The sequence below is a fragment of the Aethalodelphis obliquidens genome, unplaced genomic scaffold, assembly GCF_003676395.1.
Source record: "Aethalodelphis obliquidens isolate GAN/ISIS:26980383/991018 unplaced genomic scaffold, ASM367639v1 scaffold4, whole genome shotgun sequence".
Classification (NCBI taxonomy): Eukaryota; Metazoa; Chordata; class Mammalia; order Artiodactyla; family Delphinidae; genus Aethalodelphis; species Aethalodelphis obliquidens.
In genome coordinates this window covers 54,711,817-54,730,705 of record NW_020837948.1, presented here as the reverse complement: position 1 = coordinate 54,730,705, position 18,889 = coordinate 54,711,817, and the positions used below count along the sequence as shown (strand labels likewise).

Sequence of the window (18,889 nt, the reverse complement as noted above, 5' to 3'; positions counted from 1 at the left end):
GTGTAGTGCTGACTGAGTTTTTCCTTGGATAAAATTGTTAGCAACTTGTAGCTACTTTACTAGGTAATATCAATATATAAACAAAAAGAGAAAAACATTCATTTCTTTTAATTCATTAACTCTGCTTATTTGTGTGACACCTATATATTGGTTTCCCATAGAGAAAAACTGCCATAAAAATTTAAGGTCCAATTTAACATGAATATTAGTTAAAAATACACTTTCACAATTTAGAATAAGGTGAATGATACATCTGTTTCCATTCTAAAATGATCCTTTTCTAGTAATTTTTACAATATTTTCTCACATGAAAATTATCTTCTCAACAAATACTTACTATAGCATAGTATCCTACTTGAGAAATTTTTAAAAAATGTGTCTTTCTCAACTACTTCTTACCTGAAAGTTTTCCTCTTTAAGATTTATATAAATTAATTGACTTCATGAATGATAAAGGAACAATGTTAAATACCCAGAAGAAAAAAGTTCAATGAAGACTATTTCATGGCTTCAAGCACTGAATATCAGGATGTTAAAATCATTTGATATCAAATAAACAAAAGGATTTCTTTAGAAAACAAGAAACCACTGCCACCAAACACATTTTCCCAAATGGCCTGCCTCGCATTCCAGAGCTGACAGAAAATCAGGTCTGCGAGGAGACAGCAGCTGAGCTGCCTACTCCAGAGTTAAGTAAAAACATGGGAGGCCGGAGCACACATGTGAAAGAATACATTTAATTTTAACAAGGCAAAGAAATGAGTTTTAAAAGGTGGTGGTGGTTTAACTGAGTGTCTCTTTTAGTTCCACTTGAAAAAAAGGTGTAAGTTTTTCCTCTAACTGCTTCCCAACAGTTCAATGACAGCAAAACTTTAAATCTATGGTGGTGCTGGAGTTCTTCTATTAGGGACAGGAGGGATGCAACTTCATGAACTTTTTTTAATCTGCAGAAAGAAAGGGGGAGGAAAAAAAAGACAGAAAGAAAGAAAGAGAGAGAGAGAGGAGAAACAAAAACTAATTTTCCAGGCAGGGAAATACTTATAAAACCTTTTATGTCAAAGTTAGGATTTCACAACATAACACACTAATGCAAAATCCAGTAGCACCTGTAAGATTTAAGTAAATGCTGCCATCACTTAAATGCTTTTTAAAAAGTATCTGTAAAAGACTGAAGGAAAAAAAGATACATTCTCCAGAGAACAACAAATGTATTTCAAAATAAAAACTGTATTTTTGTTTTTCTTTTTTTCAATTGTTTTTTTGTACAAGAATTCATAGTTATAATAACTTACACACAATGGGATCAATCTCTGCTCTCCTTTTCTGTGTCACTTCAAGTCCACATGTTCAGGCTATAGTCCCCAACATTATTTTCTGATAAATATATTACCACAGTTTGATCTAAATATACATTATATAATACTTGTCTCTGGGAAAAATCAAATTTTAATATGCAAACTTTTATTTATATAATACAGAAATGAAGAAAACTACAGTAGGCACACAAACTAATTATGACTTGTAGATGATGATTTCTAGATACTCTCCTACTGTAAATGAATGTTTAAAATAGTCTTAATAAGAAAATTTTATTTATATGTGCACTTGTGTCCACCTTATCCCATATACTGTACACGTCTAATGACAAGCTGGGAATTTAAAGGTGCAGCCCTCAAGAAATTGTTGAATCACTAAAAAAAGAAAAAATTAGACTCTATTGGAAAGGAAAAAACTCACAAAATTTCCAATTTTAGATTTCATGTCCATAGGAAAATATTAAAAATAATTTTCTGTATATACATATGAGTATATGTATATATTGAATTACAGATGTCTCATATATCAATACAATTCAAGTGGAGACATTTTGGTGAGTTATTTTCCCATTAAATGACAACTATGTCAAAATTTAAAAATATCTTATTACATCATTAAAATAATTCACTTACCATTTCAACAGCTTGTCCTATTTTTTTTTGAATTTTTAACTCTTCATAACCAAATTTCCTGATCCCTAGTGCTAAATCCCCTATTTTAATTAAAATCTGGTGCTCTGTTACTCAGAAACTGATGGATAAAATCACATCTACTTCAAAATTCCATCAATCAAATAAATTTTATTACCTGATTTATCAGAGAAATAGCTCTGAGCTTGTGTACCTAAATTATCCTCCCTATTATAAACAGGTGAGGCAAATACCCTAAAATAGATGGAGGTAACTTACATGATATCATAGCACATATAATACAAGATGATTAAGTGTCTGATATAAACTTTTCAGAGACACCTGAAAACTCACTTTAGAAACTAGCTTTAGAAACAAACCATTTATTTTTCACTCTAATATAAATTAATATGTATGTATTTACATACATACACATACATATATATAAAACAAAATTGTCTAGTGTTGATTAGCTGTTTGTGAGTGAAAAAATGGTTACAAATTGATTAACCAGCTTAATTCTGTACTTAACAATTCAACTGTTTTGGGGTACAAACAAAAAGTCAGTGCATTTGTAAACTCCATGGAGTCAGATACTCAAGCATACACTTTAAATAAGAACCCTCCTCAACGTCACAAGCATTGGACAGCAAGAATATATGGACTCTGATGCAGTTCCTACTCCATAAGCAGACTAGACAGCACTTGACTTACTTTTAAAACAGTTTCTTAAAAGAAATATATAAAGAAATGCATGTTTGCTGAAAGTCCTTTAAAATTACCTCAAAACAACATTAAATCCTGTTCACTGAGAAGAGCCCGCTGAATTGAATTCCTGTTTTGAAATGCCTAGTTAACAGTTTAGAATATTGCCTTGTGAGGATTGACTAGAGACGTGGTTGATGTGAAGACCCAGACAGAGTACACGGCTCCAATCCCAATAGTCCTCTGATTGGCTGCTCGATGGAAATGGATCGCCTTTAAAATAGCTATACACCTTAAAATGATCTATAATAAACAGTTTCCCAACAACCATTATTATTTGTAAATTGAAATGCATTAATCATTCAGAAAAGATTTCTTGCAAAATATATAAATAAATGTAACTGCATATTCTGTAAATATACTTAACATTGCTAGACCAGACCGCCAGTGACGGGCTGCTGTATTTCAGTACTGTGTGTCAAATTTATTAGAAATTTAAAAAGAAAAATTTTGGAGGGACTCAGCTGCCTTCATTAGTTGGCTTTAAAATGTGTAATAAAATGGGAGACAGTATCTTCTCATAAATACATGGAATCAATATGGAAAAGTAAACTATACAGCAGACAAGATTAGAGAACACCAGAGTGTACCAGAGTGGTCACCAGAGTGAAATATCTTCCAGTATAAAAAAAGGGAAGAACTCTATACACCCAGTTATAGTAAGTATGTTTCAATTAAAGATGCAGCTCACTCTCACTCCTGGCAAGAATTAATTGGTAATGGCACTGCTGCCAGCAGTGCAAAAATATCCTGAGAAATTATTCCGATTACAACAAAAGACAGGGCTTTCATCACTAAGTTTTTGCACAAAACACAGCTTTAGATATCATAAATAAATTAATTTAAAAAGCAGATAACCTTCACTGTGTTGAACACAAAAAGGGGATGTGACCCAGACATTTGTTAATTCTCCCATTGGCTAATATCAGAAAAAAAGATTGCATTAAGTGTCTGTTTATAACTTTCTAGTTAACTATGGCCAATAATATACATGGAGGTAATCTGTAGTTCAAGTTTTTCATCTCTTTTTCCCCAACTAGCTACAAGCTGAACTCTAAAATTTACACTGAAATATACAATTCCAATTTTCAAAAGATCCTCCTCCTGGACAAGGGATATTCAAATTTTTTGTGCAATCTTGATGCAGAGCCCAAACAGTCCTATGAAGAGAGACAGTATATTTTTTAATCAATTGGCACTGAAATTTAACTTTCCTTAGCTGCGTTCTAGTAGCTTGGCCAAGTTATCTCGTAATTCTGTTAGTTCAAAGATTTTTCCATCAAGAATTTCTAACAGTGTCTTCAGGTTATTGCGAAAAGCTTCTTGTTCATTCTGACTTTTCTCCAGACGTTGCTCCAAGTCAGACAGTTGTCCCTCCAGGTCTTTGTTCCGAATTTCTACTTCCTTTAGAAACAAAAGTGTGATATATATATGTGTGTCAGTTTAAGACTTAAACAATATAACTTTTGTTATGACTAATATTGTGGTAGTTAATGCAGTTTGATAATTAGGATGACCTTCTGAGTCTCAATACAATTTAAGGAGGTTTTTAGATTTTGCCATCTGAGAAATACATGTGGTTTTATTGATTGGCTTGTTCATGAATACATCTGTCCCCCCAACACAAATTTCCTGACTGCTTGCTTTGTGCCAGGCAACACTAGTCTAGGCACTTCAAATACTGAGATCAGATGAAGACCCATTTTGTGGATTATCTGCGTCTCTTTTCTATTTCTGCCCATGTTCTTTTCCTCTGGCACAACTGTTAGCAATCTCAGATGAAAGAAGGCAGAGAAAAAGAGACAAATTAATTTTTTCTCCTTATTGGAAATTTTGGAGAAAGATGTAGAGAAGAAAAATGACTCAAATAAGGTTTTAGGATCCTCTGAATATGTTAATTATTCTTCGTTTCGCCTCAATATCAAATGAATGCATACGGTAGAGAATATAGCTCACCTGCTAAAAACTGTAGTGAAGATATATAATAACTGTACATATAAGAGAATTATACAACTAACAATTCCAATATACTACAGATTAAGGAAAGAAAAAATAACAAAAGGGAAGTAAAAGTTCATGACAACAAAAAAATTTTTAACTTTTTAAACAGAATAAAATCTGGCATACTTAAAAATTATTTAGAAGTTACTATATATCTGAAGGACAGTAGATTGTTTTTAAAAAATTATTGAAAGGCAATCTGGTAAACGTTAAATGAAAATAACAGAACATGAAGCAGCACACTGCAACGAGGCAAAAATTAGTATGCATGAGGACAAACAATAGGAATTAAAGTACACACAGAAAATGGGAAACAGTTCTGGTTGTTGGGATTATGAGCACTTCTTTCCAAAATGTATTTGTCCTATAATACCAGCAAAATTAAACTTTTGAGAAAAATAATTGGAAAACTGACTTGAATACATATAAGAAAGTAACCATTGATTTAGCATTCTCAACACAAAGAAATATTCACATGTTTAACTAAGAGCAAAGCTCAAGCAAAAAAACACCACAGATGAGTCGGAAGAGCCTGGGAAAATACAAAAAAAGGAAGAAAGCAGTTATAATGATTTATAAAGAAAGAATTTAGGGAATTCCAATCTAATCTTAAAGTATTTACGGTTAGATGTTAAGCAGGTATGTTTCTAATCTTTTTCCTTTGAATAATCTACAAGGTGAAGATAAGTAAACTGAGAGCAGATTCTGAAACCAATAAAATATTTATAAATTCAGAAGCCAAGTTCATGGAGGCTCTAAACTATGGGGGAGAAAACAGACCCTGGGATCAAATGTAAAAATTCCACTCATGATTGCACAGCATGCTCTCTTGCCTGCTTAAACAATAAGCTTAAGAGTACTGTAGAATGTTTCCAACTGTAAAAATAGACCAAATGTCATTCACTAGAAAACACCCACTTCACCAGGCACCACCCAGTTTGCCCTCTAAAGCCGTCCTTAAAAATGAAAGGCTTCCTTGTTCTCCTTGCCAATCAATGAAACATCCAACCATTTTCAGTGGAAGCAAGCAAAACACCAAATTCCCTCAGCTATTAAAATTGAGCTGTTCTCTCCAGGAGTCTTGTGCTCTAAGCCATTTCTCTGATGGAGGAATTTCACTAGGCCCGTAACAAAAGGGATCCAATACAATGATGTTGGTGCTGGTCTATTCTGAGGCAGAGAATAAGATCCCAGAGGAAGAACAGACAACCCAGGATCAGTATGAAGCAAACTGATTGGTGGCATGTCCCAGTTTTCTACCTTCTGTCTATATTTTCCATCCCTTCTTCTTGACTTTTATTCTCCCTCCCAACTCATTCTTCTGCTTACTATCATTTTTGTGCTACTATTTCCCCTTCCCCTTTACCCATATGTGAGCATATGCCAGGGGCACCAAGATAAAGCACTAAGGCCAGAATTTGCTAAATCCCTTTTGAGTGCTTTAAAAGGCAGTAACTGAAAGTATATAAATACAAATGCTCTGTATTTGTTAGATATGGAGTCTACAACACTACAGTGATTAAAAAAATGTAGACAATTATTACCACCATCAATGGGACCAGGTCAGGTTATAAATTTAAATCTTGCATCATTTAATCTAAATAAAAGCTACAAAAAATTGTCTTTATTGATATCTGATTCACACCTTAAACTCTTAAAAGATAAATTATTGTTCTATTAGATTATTAACCTTCATATATAACACGACATAAATCATCAAAACAAGTATTAATAATTCAACAGAAAAATGGGTTAAAGAAGAAGTTATTCAACAATTATTTACTGAGTGTCTTCTACATACTAAGCACTGAAGATAAAGTAGAAAATAAAGACGAGCCCTGTTTTGATGGAGCATGCATTCTAGAAGGAAGATACTGGTAACAAAGAAGTCAACAGAACAGACGTCTGTGTAACTGAGGAAATCACTGTGTGCACTGAAATCTTTCAACCATCTTTCCAAACTGTGTAAACCAATAATAAGAACAAAAAAAATGACACGAATTCCACAACTTCAACTAGAAGAAAGAGAACAATACAAACTTCAAGTTACCTATAATTAGGAGATATAAGCACCAGTTTCTAGCAAAGATATTTCTCAAGTTCTTATTCTCTTCGCAGAGGGCAAGGCAGGGTTGTGGGGAAATGCACAGAAGAAGGAAGAGGAGAATGAAAGGCCTAAGACTGAACTCTAATAATCCAAAGAAAGAGAAAGACCACTGAAAGTGCCAAAATACTGGTGGAAAACAAAAACTCCTGGTAGACCAGAGCAGCCTACAAGAAGCGAATTCACAGTATATAGGACACTCGAGAAGGCAACCTTGGAAAGGCATACTTCTGAGAGTAAAAAGAAGAGAAAGGGACTTTGGGGATAGCTAATCATAAAATAAATGGTCCTTCCACTGGGAAATTCATTTAGAAAGACCAAAAATTATGATATGGGCAAAGGTATACCAGGCAGGGGTTGTAATAGTGGTAGAAAAAGTGGCAAAGAAAGACACCTTTAATGCTAAAAGTGACAACACACAATGAAGATATAACAATTATGTTTATGTACCAAGAAACACAGTAGCCACCTTTATAAAGTAGAAACTACAGGAGGTCTAAGGAGACATAGAAAAAAGTACACTGATAAGAGCTTTTAATATTCCACTCTCAATATAGGACAGATCAAGAGGAACAACAACAAAAAAGGTAAGGATATAGAAGTCTTAAACTACAAAATCAATAAAGAGCATTCATAAAATTGATCATATGCTAGATTACACAAAAAATCGGTAAATTAGGCAAAGCAGACATTACATAAACAAACCCTTGTGATCACAATGCAGTAAAACTAGAAATAAGTAACTAAATCATAAAACTAAAAGGCCCTTCCACAAGCAAATTAAAACACGTTCTTTTAAACACTTCTAGCGTGAAAGGGAAATAAAACCAAAACTACAGAATTTCAAGAAATAATGATAATGGAAACACTGTCAGAATCTATGGGACACATGAAAGCAATGACCAGAGAAAAATCTATAGCCTTAAACACAAATAAATAAAAATGAAAATAAAGGAATTAAATTCCCTTCTCAAAATGCTAGAAAAACAATAAAAAAGTAAACCAAAACAAAAGGCAGAAATAAAGATAAAAGTAAAAATTCATTAGGTAGAGGACAGAAAGAGTAACACTAATTAATAAGTCAAAATCTCCTTTCGCAAAAAGCTTAAAATAGACATATCATTACTTAAGAAAGAAAAAACCTATATAAAATAAGAAATTATAAGAGTTCCCACTGAATATTTGAAAACCCAGATGTAAAGCTTAAACAGTCCAATACCTGCAGAAGAAATAGAGAGTAATCATGGAATTACTCCATAAAAAGCACCAGGCCCAGATGGTTTCAAGGGGAAGTTCTATTAAACTTTCAAAGACCAGACAGTTCCAATATGACATAAGTTATTCCAGAGCATAGAAAATAAACAAAATCGTCCAAATTATCTTATGAAGCTAGTATAGCCTTGATACCTAAATCTTATAAATTCAGCCCCCACCTGAAAATGGAAGAAAGTTACAGACCAATATTACAAATGAATATCATGTAAAAACTGTCAATAATAGGGAACAAAAATCTGGTACCACATTAATAAAATGATACACCACAGCTAAGTGGTATTTATTCTAGGAATGCAAATGTGGTTCAGTTTTAGAAAATCCATTAATAAACCATATCAATGGATCTGTGGATAAAAACTATGATTATCTAGATAGATACTAAAAAAGCTATTAACAAAGTTCACTCATTTGTGGTAAAAACACTCAAGAAAATAGGAATTAGCCACTCTCATAATATGGTAAGATACCTATATTTTAGTGGTAAAGCCAGCATTTCAATTAATGGAAAAATATTAGAGGCATTTCCACAAAGATCAGGAACAAGAGAAGTCTGTCACCTCCACTATTGTTTAACACTGTACCTGTATTTTTGGTTTGTTTACTCCTCAGTGCATGAGATCTTTTTTTTTTTTTTTTAACATCTTTATTGGAGTATAATTGCTTCACAGTGTAGTGTTAGTTTCTGCTGTAAAACAAAGTGAATCAGCTATATGCATACGTATATCCCCATATCCCCTCCCACTTGAGTCTCCCTCCCTCCCACCCTCCCTATCCCACCCCTCTAGGTGGTCACAAAGCACAGAGCTGATTTCCCTGTGCTATGCAGCTGCTTGCCACTAGCTATCTATTTTATATTTGGTAGTGTATATATGTCCATGCCACTCTCTCAGTTCGTCCCAGCTTAACCTTCCCCCTCCCGGTGTCAAGTCCATTCTCTATGTCTGTGTCTTTATTCCTGTCCTGCCCCTAGGTTCATCAGAACCATTTCTTTTCAGATTCCATATATATATGTTAGCACACAGTATTTGTTTTTCTCTTTCTGACGTACTTCACTCTGTATGACAGACTCTAGGTCCAACCACCTCACTACAAATAACTCAATTTCGATTTCTTTTTATGGCTTAGTAATATTCCATTGTATATATGTGCCACATCTTCTTTATCCATTCATCTGTCGGTGGATACTTAGGCTGTTTCCATGTACTGGCTATTGTAAATAGTGCTACACTGAACATTGTGGTACATGACTCTTTTTGAATTATGGTTTCCTCAGGGTACCTGCCCAGTAGTGGGATTGCTGGATTGTACTGTAGTTCTATTTTTAGTTTTTTAAGGAACCTCCATACTGTTCTCCATAGTGGCTGTATCAATTTACATTCCCACCAACAGTGCAAGAGGGTTCCCTTTTCTCCACACCCTCTTCAGCATTTATTGTTTGTAGATTTTTTGATGATGGCCGTTCTAACTGGTGTGAGATGATACCTCATTGTAGTTTTGATTTTCTCTAATGATTACTGATGTTGAGCATCTTTTCACCTGTTTGTTGGCAATCTGTGTATCTTCTTTGGAGAAATGTCTGTTTAGGTCTTCTGCCCATTTTTGGATTGGGTTGTTTGTTTTTCTGATATTGAGGTCATGAGCTGCTTATATATTTTGGAGATTAATCCTTTATCATTGCTTCGCTTGCAAATATTTTCTCCCATTCTGAGAGTTGTCTTTTTCTCTTGTTTATGGTTTCTGTTGCTGTGTAAAAGCTTTTCTTTCATTAGGTCCCATTTTTTATTTTTGTTTTTATTTCCATTTGTCTAGGAGGTGGGTCAAAAAGGATCTTGATGTAATTTATGTCATACAGTGTTCTGCCTATGCTTTCCTCTAATAGTTTTAAAGTGCCTAGCCTTACATTTAGGTTTTTTTCTTTTTTTAACATCTTTATTGGAGTATAACTGCTTCACAATGGTGTGTTAGTTTCTGCTTTATAACTAAGTAAGTCAGTTATACATATACATATGTCCCCATATCTCTTCCCTCTTGCATCTACCTCCCTCCCACCCTCCCTATCCCACCCCTCTAGGTGGTCACAAAGCACCTAGCTGATCTCCCTGTGCTATGCGGCTGCTTCCCACTAGCTATCTATTTTACGTTTGGTAGTGTATATATGTCCATGCCACTCTCTCACTTTGTCCCAGCTTACCCTTCCCCCTCCCCATATCCTCAAGTCCATTCTCTGGCAGGTCTGCATCTTTATTCCCATCTTGCCCCTAGGTTCTTCATGACCAGTTTTTAAATTTTAGATTCCATATATATGTGTTAGCATACGGTATTTGTTTTTCTCTGACTTACTTCACTCTCTATGACAGGCTCTAGGTCCATCCACCTCACTACAAATAACTCAGTTTTGTTCCTTTTTATGGCTGAGTAATATTCCATTGTAGATATGTGCCACATCTTCTTTATCCATTCATCTGTTGATGGACACTTCGGTTGCTTCCATGTCCTGGCTATTGTAAATAGAGCTGCAATGAACCTTTTGGTACATGACTCTTTCTGAATTATGGTTTTCTCAGGGTATATGCCCAGTAGTGGAACTGCTGGGTTGTATGGTAGTTCTATTTTTAGTATTTTAAGGAACATCCATACTGTTCTCCATAGTGGCTGTATCAATTTACATTCCCACCAACAGTGCAAGAGGGTTCCCTTTTCTCCACACCCTCACCAGCATTTATTGTTTCTAGATATTTTGATGATGGCCATTCTGACCAGTGTGAGATGATATCTCATTGTAGTTTGGATTTGCATTTCTCTAATGATTAATGATCTTTAGCATTCTTTCACATGTCTGTTGGCAATCTGTATATCTTTTTTGAAGAAATGTCTATTTAGATGTTCTGCCCATTTTTGGATTGGGTTGTTTGTTTTTTTAATATTGAGCTGCATGAGCTGCTTGTAAATTTTGGAGATTAATCCTTTGTCAGTTGCTTCATTTGCAAATATTTTCTCCCATTCTGAGGGTTGTTTTTTCACCTTTATGGTTTGTGGTTTATGGTTATCGTTTATGGTTTCCTTTGCTGTGCAAAAGCTTTTAAGTTTCATTAGGTCCCATTTGTTTATTTTTGCTTTTATTTCCATTTCTCTAGGAGGTGGGTCAAAAAGGATCTTGCTGTGATTTATCTCATAGAATGCTCTGCCTATGTTTTCCTCTAAGAGTTTGATATTGTCTGGCCTTACATTTAGGTCTTCAATCCATTTTGAGTTTATTTTTGTGTATGGTGTTAGTGGGTGTTCTAATTTCATTCTTTTACATGTAGCTGTCCAGTTTTCCCAGCACCACTTATTGAAGAGGCTGCCTTTTCTCCACTGTACACTGTTGCCTCCTTTATCAAAGATAAGGTGACCATATGTGTGTGGGTTTATCTCTGGGCTTTCTATCCTGTTGCATTGATCTATATTTCTGTTTCTGTGTCAGTACCACACTGTCTTGGTTACTATAGCTTTGTAGTATAGTCTGAAGTCAGGGAGCCTGATTCCTCCAGCTCCATTTTTCGTTCTCAAGATTGCTTTGGCTATTTGGGGTTTTTTTGTGTTTCCATACAAATTGTGAAATTTTTTGTTCTAGTTCTGGGAAAAGTGCCAGTGGTAGCTTGACAGGGATTGCATTGAATCTGTAGGTTGCTTTGGGTAGTATAGTCATTTTCACAATGTTGATTCTTCCAATCCAAGAACATACTATATCTCTCCACCTGTTTGTATCATCTTTAATTTCTTTCATCAGTGTCTTATAATAAGTTTTCTGCATACAGGTCTTTTGTCTCCTTAGGTAGCTTTATTCCTAGGTATTTTATTCTCTTTGTTGCAAAGGTAAATGGGAGTGTTTCCTTAATTTCTCTTTCAGATTTTTCATCATTAGTGTATAGGAATGCAAGAGATTTCTGTGCATTAATTTTGTATCCTGCTACTTTACCAAATTCATTGATTAGCTCTAGTAGTTTTCTGGTAGCATCTTAGGATTCTCTATGTATAGTATCATGTCATCTGCAAACACTGACAGCTTTACTTCTTCTTTTCTGATTTGGATTCCTTTTATTTCTTTTTCTTCGCTGATTGCTGTGGCTAAAACTTCCAAAACTGTGTTGAATAATAGTGGTGAGTGTGGACAACCTTGTCCTGTTCCTAAACTTAGTGGAAATGGTTTCAGTTTTTCACCACTGAGAATGATGCTGGCTATGGGTTTGTCATATATAGCCTTTATTATATTGAGGTAGGTTCCCTCTATGCCTACTTTCTGGAGAGTTTTTATCATAAATGGGTGTTGAATTTTGTCAAAAGCTTTTTCTGCATCTATTGAGATGATCATATGGTTTTTATCCTTCAATTTGTTAATATGGTGTATCACATTGATTGATTAGCGTATATTGAAGAATCCTTGTGTTCCTGGGATAAACCCCACTTGATCGTGGTGTATGATCCTTTTAATGTACTGTTGGATTCTGTTTGCTAGTATTTTGTTGAGGATTTCTGCATCTATGTTCGTCAGTGATATAGGCCTGTAGTTTTCTTTCTTTGTGACATCTTTGTCTGGTTTTGGTATCAGGGTGACAGTGGCCTCGTAGAGAATGAGTTTGGGAGTGTTCCTTCCTCTGATATATTTTGGAAGAGTTTGAGAAGGATAAGTGTTAGCTCTTCTCTAAATGTTTGATAGAATTCGCCTGTGAAGCCATCTGGTCCTGTGCTTTTGTTGGAAGATTTTTAATGACAGTTTCAATTTCAGTGCTTGTGATTGGTCTGTTTATATTTTCTATTTCTTCCTGGTTTAGTCTCTGAAGGTTGTGCGTTTCTAAGAATTTCTTGCATTTCTTCCAGGTTGTCCATTTTATTGGCATACAGTTGCTGTAATAATCTCTCACGATCCTTTCTTTTTCTGCAATGTCAGTTGTTACTTCTCCTTTTTCATTTCTAATTCTATTGATGAGTCTTCTCCCTTTCTTTCTTGATGAGTCTGGCTAATGGTTTATCTATTTTGTTTATCTTCTCAAAGAACCAGCTTTTAGTTTTATTGATCTTTGCTATCGTTTCCTTCATTTCTTTTTCATTTATTTCTGATCTCATCTTTATGATTTCTTTCCTTCTCCTAACTTTGGGATTTTTTTGTTCTTTCTCTAATTGCTTTAGGTGTAAGGTTAGGTTGTTTATTTGAGATGTTTCTTGTTTAGTGAGGTAGGATTGTATTGCTATAAACTTCCCTCTTAGAACTGCTTTTGCTGCATCCCATAGGTTTTGGGTCCTCGTGTTTTCATTGTCATTTCTTTCTAGGAATTTTTTGATTTCCTCAGTCATCGCTTGGTTATTAAGCAGTGTATTGTTTAGCCTCTATGTGTTTGTATTTTTTACAGATTTTTTTCCTGTAATTGATATCTAGTCTCATAGCGTTTTGGTCAGAAAAGATACTTGACACGATTTCAATTTTCTTAAATTTACCAAGGCTTGATTTGTGACCCAAGATATGATCTATCCTGGAGAATGTTCCATAAGCCCTTGAGAAGAAAGTGTATTCTGTTGTTTTGGGATGGAATGTCCTACCTCGTTTCATGTGTCATTCAAAGCTTGTGTTTCATTATTTATTTTCATTTTGGATGATTTGTCCATTGGTGAAACTGGGGTGTTAAAGTCCCCTACTATGATTGTGTTACTGTCGATTTCCCCTTTTATGGCTGTTAGCATTTGCCTTATGTATTGAGGTGCTCCTATATTGGGTGCATAAATATTTACAGTTGTTATATCTTCTTCTTGGATTGATCCCTTGATCATTATGTAGTGTCCTTCTTTGTCTCCTGTAATAGTCTTTATTTTAAAGTCTATTTTCTCTGATATGAGAATTGCTACTCCAGCTTTCTTCTGATTTCCATATGCATGGAATACCTTTTTCCATGCCCTCACTTTCAGTCTGTATGTATCCCTAGGTCTGAAGTGGGTCTCTTGTAGACAGCATAAGTATGGGTCCTGTTTTTGTATCCATTCAGCCAGTCTATGTCTTTTGGTTGGAGCATTTAATCCATTTACATTTAATGCAGTTATCGATATGTATGTTCCTATTACCATTTTCTTAATTTTGGGGGTTTGTTATTGTTGGTCTTTTCCTTCTCTTGTGTTTCCTGCCTAGAGAAGTTCCTTTAGCATTCGTTGTAAGGCTGGTTTGGTGGTGCTGAATTCTCTTAGCTTTTGCTTGTCTGTAAAGGTTTTAATTTCTCCATTGAATCTGAATGAGATCCTTGCTGGGTAGAGTAATCTTGGCTGTAAGTTTTTCCCCTTCATCACTTTAAATATGTCCTGCCACTCCCTTCTGGCTTGCAGAGTTTCTGCTGAAAGATCAGCTGTTAACCTTATGGGGATTCCCTTGTATGTTATTTGTTGTTTTTCCCTTGCTGCTTTTAATATTTTTTCTTTGTATTTAATTTTTGATAGTTTGATTAATATGTGTCTTGGTGTGTTTCTCTTTGCATTTATCCTGCATGGTACTCTCTGTGTTTCCTCGATTTGATTGACTATTTCCTTTCCCACGTTAGGAAAGTTTTCTACTATAATCTCTTCAAATATTTTCCCAGACCCTTTCTTTTTCTCTTCTTCTTCTGGGACCCCTATAATTCGAATGTTGGCGTGTTTAATGTTGTCCCAGAGGTCTCTGAGACTGTCCTCAATTCTTTTCATTCTTTTTTCTTTATTCTGCTCCCTGGCAGTTATTTCCACCATTTTATCTTCTAGCTCACTTATCTGTTCTTCTGCCTAGTTATTCTGTTATTGATTCTTTCCAGAGTATTTTTAATTTCCCTATTGTGTTGTTCATCACTGTCTGTTTGCTCTTTAGTTCTTCTAGATCCTTGTTAAGTGTTTCTTGTCTTTTCTCCATTCTATTTCCAAGATTTTGGATCATCTTTACTATCATTACTCTGAATTCTTTTTCAGGGAGGTCACCTATTTTGTCTTCATTTATTTGGTCTTGTAGTTTTTTACCTTGCTCCTTCATCTGTAACATTTTTTTTTGTCGTTTCATTTTTGTTTTTTTTTTTTTGATGGGTGGTGCTGTATTCCTGTCTTACTGGTTGTTTGGTCTGAGATGTCCAGCATTGGAGTTTGCAGTCAGTTGGAAAGAGCCGGAACTTGGTGCTGAGATGCGGACCTGCGCGAGGCCTCACTCCAACTGATATTCCCTGGGGTCTGAGGTTCTCTGTTAGTCCAGCAGTTTGGACTTGGAGCTCCCACCACAGGAGTTTGGGCCCGACCTACGGCCTGGGAACCGAGATCCTGCAAGCCGGTCGCTGGGGGTTCCTCCCGTCCCCTTAGGTGTCCGTGGTCCCCCACTGGTGCCTGGTAGGTGACCTAGTTGTGAGGAGACGCAAATTCTGCGTCCTTCTAGTAGGCCATCTTGACTCCACCTCTGTACCTGTATTTTTAACAGGTGTAATTCAACAGGAAAAATCAATAGAGGCATAAGAACTAGAAGAAAAGAAGTAAAATTATTTCTATTTGCAGAATATATGTTAGTATACCTAGGAAATCTTAGAGAATAAATGACAAAACTAGTTCAAACAATGAAATAATTTAGTAAGGTAGAGGGATATAAAATTAGCAAACAGAATTCAACAGCTTTCATATATTGGGATGGCCAAAAAGCTCATTCCGGTTTTCCGTAACATCTTACGGAAAAACCCGAATGAACTTTTTGGCCGACCCAATATATAAACAATAATCAATTAAAAGATACGATGGTAGAGAAAACTCCATTGTCAATAGAAGAAAAGAAGATTAAATATTTACAAATAAACAAGAAACATGACAAATTCACAGCATGAAAACCCTAAAATGCTCCTGAAAAACACAGAAGTAGATGTCGACAAATAAGAAGACATCCCTTGTTCTTGGATAGGATGGAAACCACACTTCTGCTAAACTAGCATTATAAATTTTAAGCAATCCCAATGAAATTTTTTATAGAGCTAAAGTTTTCATTGACACTAAAATTGGTACTAACGTTAATACTAAAATTTGTATGGAAAAATAAACATGTAAGAATATATTAAAAAACAATGAAAAAGGAAGGCTATGAGGACTGATTGGCCTTATCAGATATTAAAACATACTGTAAAGCCTCTACAATTAAAGAAGTGTGGTACTAGGAATACATAAGAGTGACTAGTAGAATAGCATAGGAAGTCCAGATATACACCAGAACACACATGGAAATTGAATATTTAAAATCTCTGGAAAAAAAGGATAAAGTTTTAAATAAATGGTACTGATAAGTAGATAGACATTTGGAAAAAGATAAAGTTAGATCCATATCTCACACCACACACAGAAGGACAAACCCCAAATGACTCAGAGATCTAAATGTAAAAAATGAAACCACAGAAGTACTAAAGGTAAATATGGATGGATTCCCATATGATTTGAGTTTGGAAAAGAGCTATCTAACTATGATTGACAGCTAGAGCAATGAAAGAAAAGAATGGTGTATATTTGACTACTACATAAAACAACACCACCGTCTTACGCAAAGTCAAAAACTTTTACAAACTGGGAGAAAATACGTGTAACATATAATTGCAGATATATAAAGAACTCTTCAAATTTTGTGGAAGAAGGATCAAAAAAGGGCAAAGACAAGAATACACAATCTATATAGGTACAAAAATATACCTAAATGGCCTTTAAGCTTATGAAAGATGTTTAATCTCACTCATAATATGGGATACACAAATTAAAACTATCATTTCCCACCTATCATACATTGCCACAAGTTAAAAAAGTACTAGAACACATTTTGTTGGTGAGGCTGTGGAGAAACAGGCATTCTCTCACACTGATGATACAAGGGAAAACTGGCACAACCCATCATGGAGAGGAATTTGACTACATGATGTTCTCACTTAGAAATCTCACTCCAAAGAGTTCACCCTGTAGATACACCTCCAACAATAACAAAACACCTATGCATAAGGTTACTCATTGTAGTACTGCTGCAAAATACTGGAAACAACCTAAATACCCACATAAAGGAGTGTGGTTTTAAAAACTATCACACATGCAAATGAAGTACTATACAGCTAAAAAAAAAAAGAATGAACAAGGTCTCTCTCTATGAACTGACAGGACATAGAGTGATTTCCAGGACATACCTTAGATTAAAAAAAAGCAAAGTGCGGAAGAGTAATCTAGAGTATGTTACCATTTGTATAGGAAAAAAAGGGGAGGAAATTAAGAAAGAGACATATCTGTTCATTTGTGTAAAAAGAAACACAGAAAGGATAACCCAGAAACTAATGAGATTGGTTACCACAGGGGGCAGCCGGGAATGGGGGGCAAGAATGGGGGTAGACTGGATTGGACAGGATGACGTGTCCCTGAAGATATCTTCCTGAATAGTTCTGACTTTTAGAACCATGTTAATTGTTTCATATGCTCTGTAAATGCATACAAATACAAAATAAAGAATGGGGAAGAAAAAACTAAAATGGAATATAATAAGATACAAATGAACATAAATGTGTTTCAAATGAATAACTAACCAATTGAAAAGGGGGAGTGGAAGAACTAACCTAACTTTTGAACACAGGCTAAGGACAAAAAGAATACTGATCTCTAGTTAGTAGGGTTTTGTTGTTGTTGTTGTTTTGGCAGTGGTATGAATTAGAAACTACTTTCTGTGCTTTCAAGGACTAAGCAAGCAAATAAACATATTGTGGTTTCTTTTTTGTGTGTTTTATTTATTTAACATCTTTATTGGAGTATAATTGCTTCACAATGGTGTGTTAGTTTCTGCTTTATAACAATATTGGGGAAAGGAGTTACTAACAGGAAAATGGGGAAGGCTAAAATGAACTCCATAGGACTGGACTGCAGCAGGAGGTATGAGTATGATTTCAGGTTTGTTTTTTTTCGATATAGCTATTGTAATGGACATAATGTGCTATGTGTGTACTTCTAGCTCTGATCATTAATAGGGCCTAGAAACAATGACATCTCAATAGCAAAAGGTATATCTTGTGCCCAGAACTTGGTTTCTAAACGCCAAACTTTGCTAAAAGAAATTTTTCTTTGAAGAAATAGCTAATTTCAAGGCTGAAGCTGATAAATACAACTAGGAATATCTAGTTGAGCTAAAACATGAAGTTCTTTAAATGATAGGGTCACATCCAAAGGACACAGAAGCAGGATTAAAAAGGTTCCCACTTGCCAAATCTGGGACAATTTAAACAACAAAATAAATAGACATGACAACTAAATACAACTTGTGATCCTGGAATGAAGCCTGGACCAGAAAAACAATTTTAAAAATTTTGTTATAAAGAGGATTATTAGGACAATTATGGGAATTTGAATAAAGTCTTTAGATAATTTCTTGATTTTGATGGTAATCTAAGAGACTGTCCTACTCTTAGAAAAAACATTGAAGAGATTGTCATACTGAGTGAAGTCAGACAGAGAAAGACAAATATCATATGATATCGCTTATATGTGGAATCTAAAAAAATGGTACAAATGAACTTATTTACAAAACAGAAATAGAGTCACAGATGTGGAAAACAAACTTATGGTTACCAAAGGGGAAAGGGGGGCAATAAATTGGGAGGCTGGGATTGACATATACACACTACTCTCTATAAAACAGATAATAAGAGCCTACTGTATAACACATGGAACTCTACTCAGTACTCTGTCATGACCTATATGGGAAAATAATCTAAAAAAGAGTGGATATGTATATTATAACTGACTCACTCTGCTGTACAGCAGAAACTAACACAAC

General features: G+C 34.9%; 1 protein-coding gene across 3 annotated transcripts in view; it reads right to left on the bottom strand.

Annotated features, from left to right (window-relative positions):
* Positions 1 to 1,035: 1,035 nt before the first annotated feature.
* The window catches only part of HOMER1 (homer scaffold protein 1), a 125,730-nt gene continuing 107,876 nt past the window's right edge, over positions 1,036 to 18,889 (bottom strand). For all 3 annotated transcript variants that reach the window (XM_027100749.1, XM_027100748.1, XM_027100750.1), the window contains one exon: positions 1,036 to 4,115. In XM_027100749.1, coding sequence (XP_026956550.1) covers positions 3,927 to 4,115 — 189 coding nt within the window. In that variant the 3' untranslated portion in view covers positions 1,036 to 3,926. The remainder of the gene's footprint in view (positions 4,116 to 18,889) is intronic.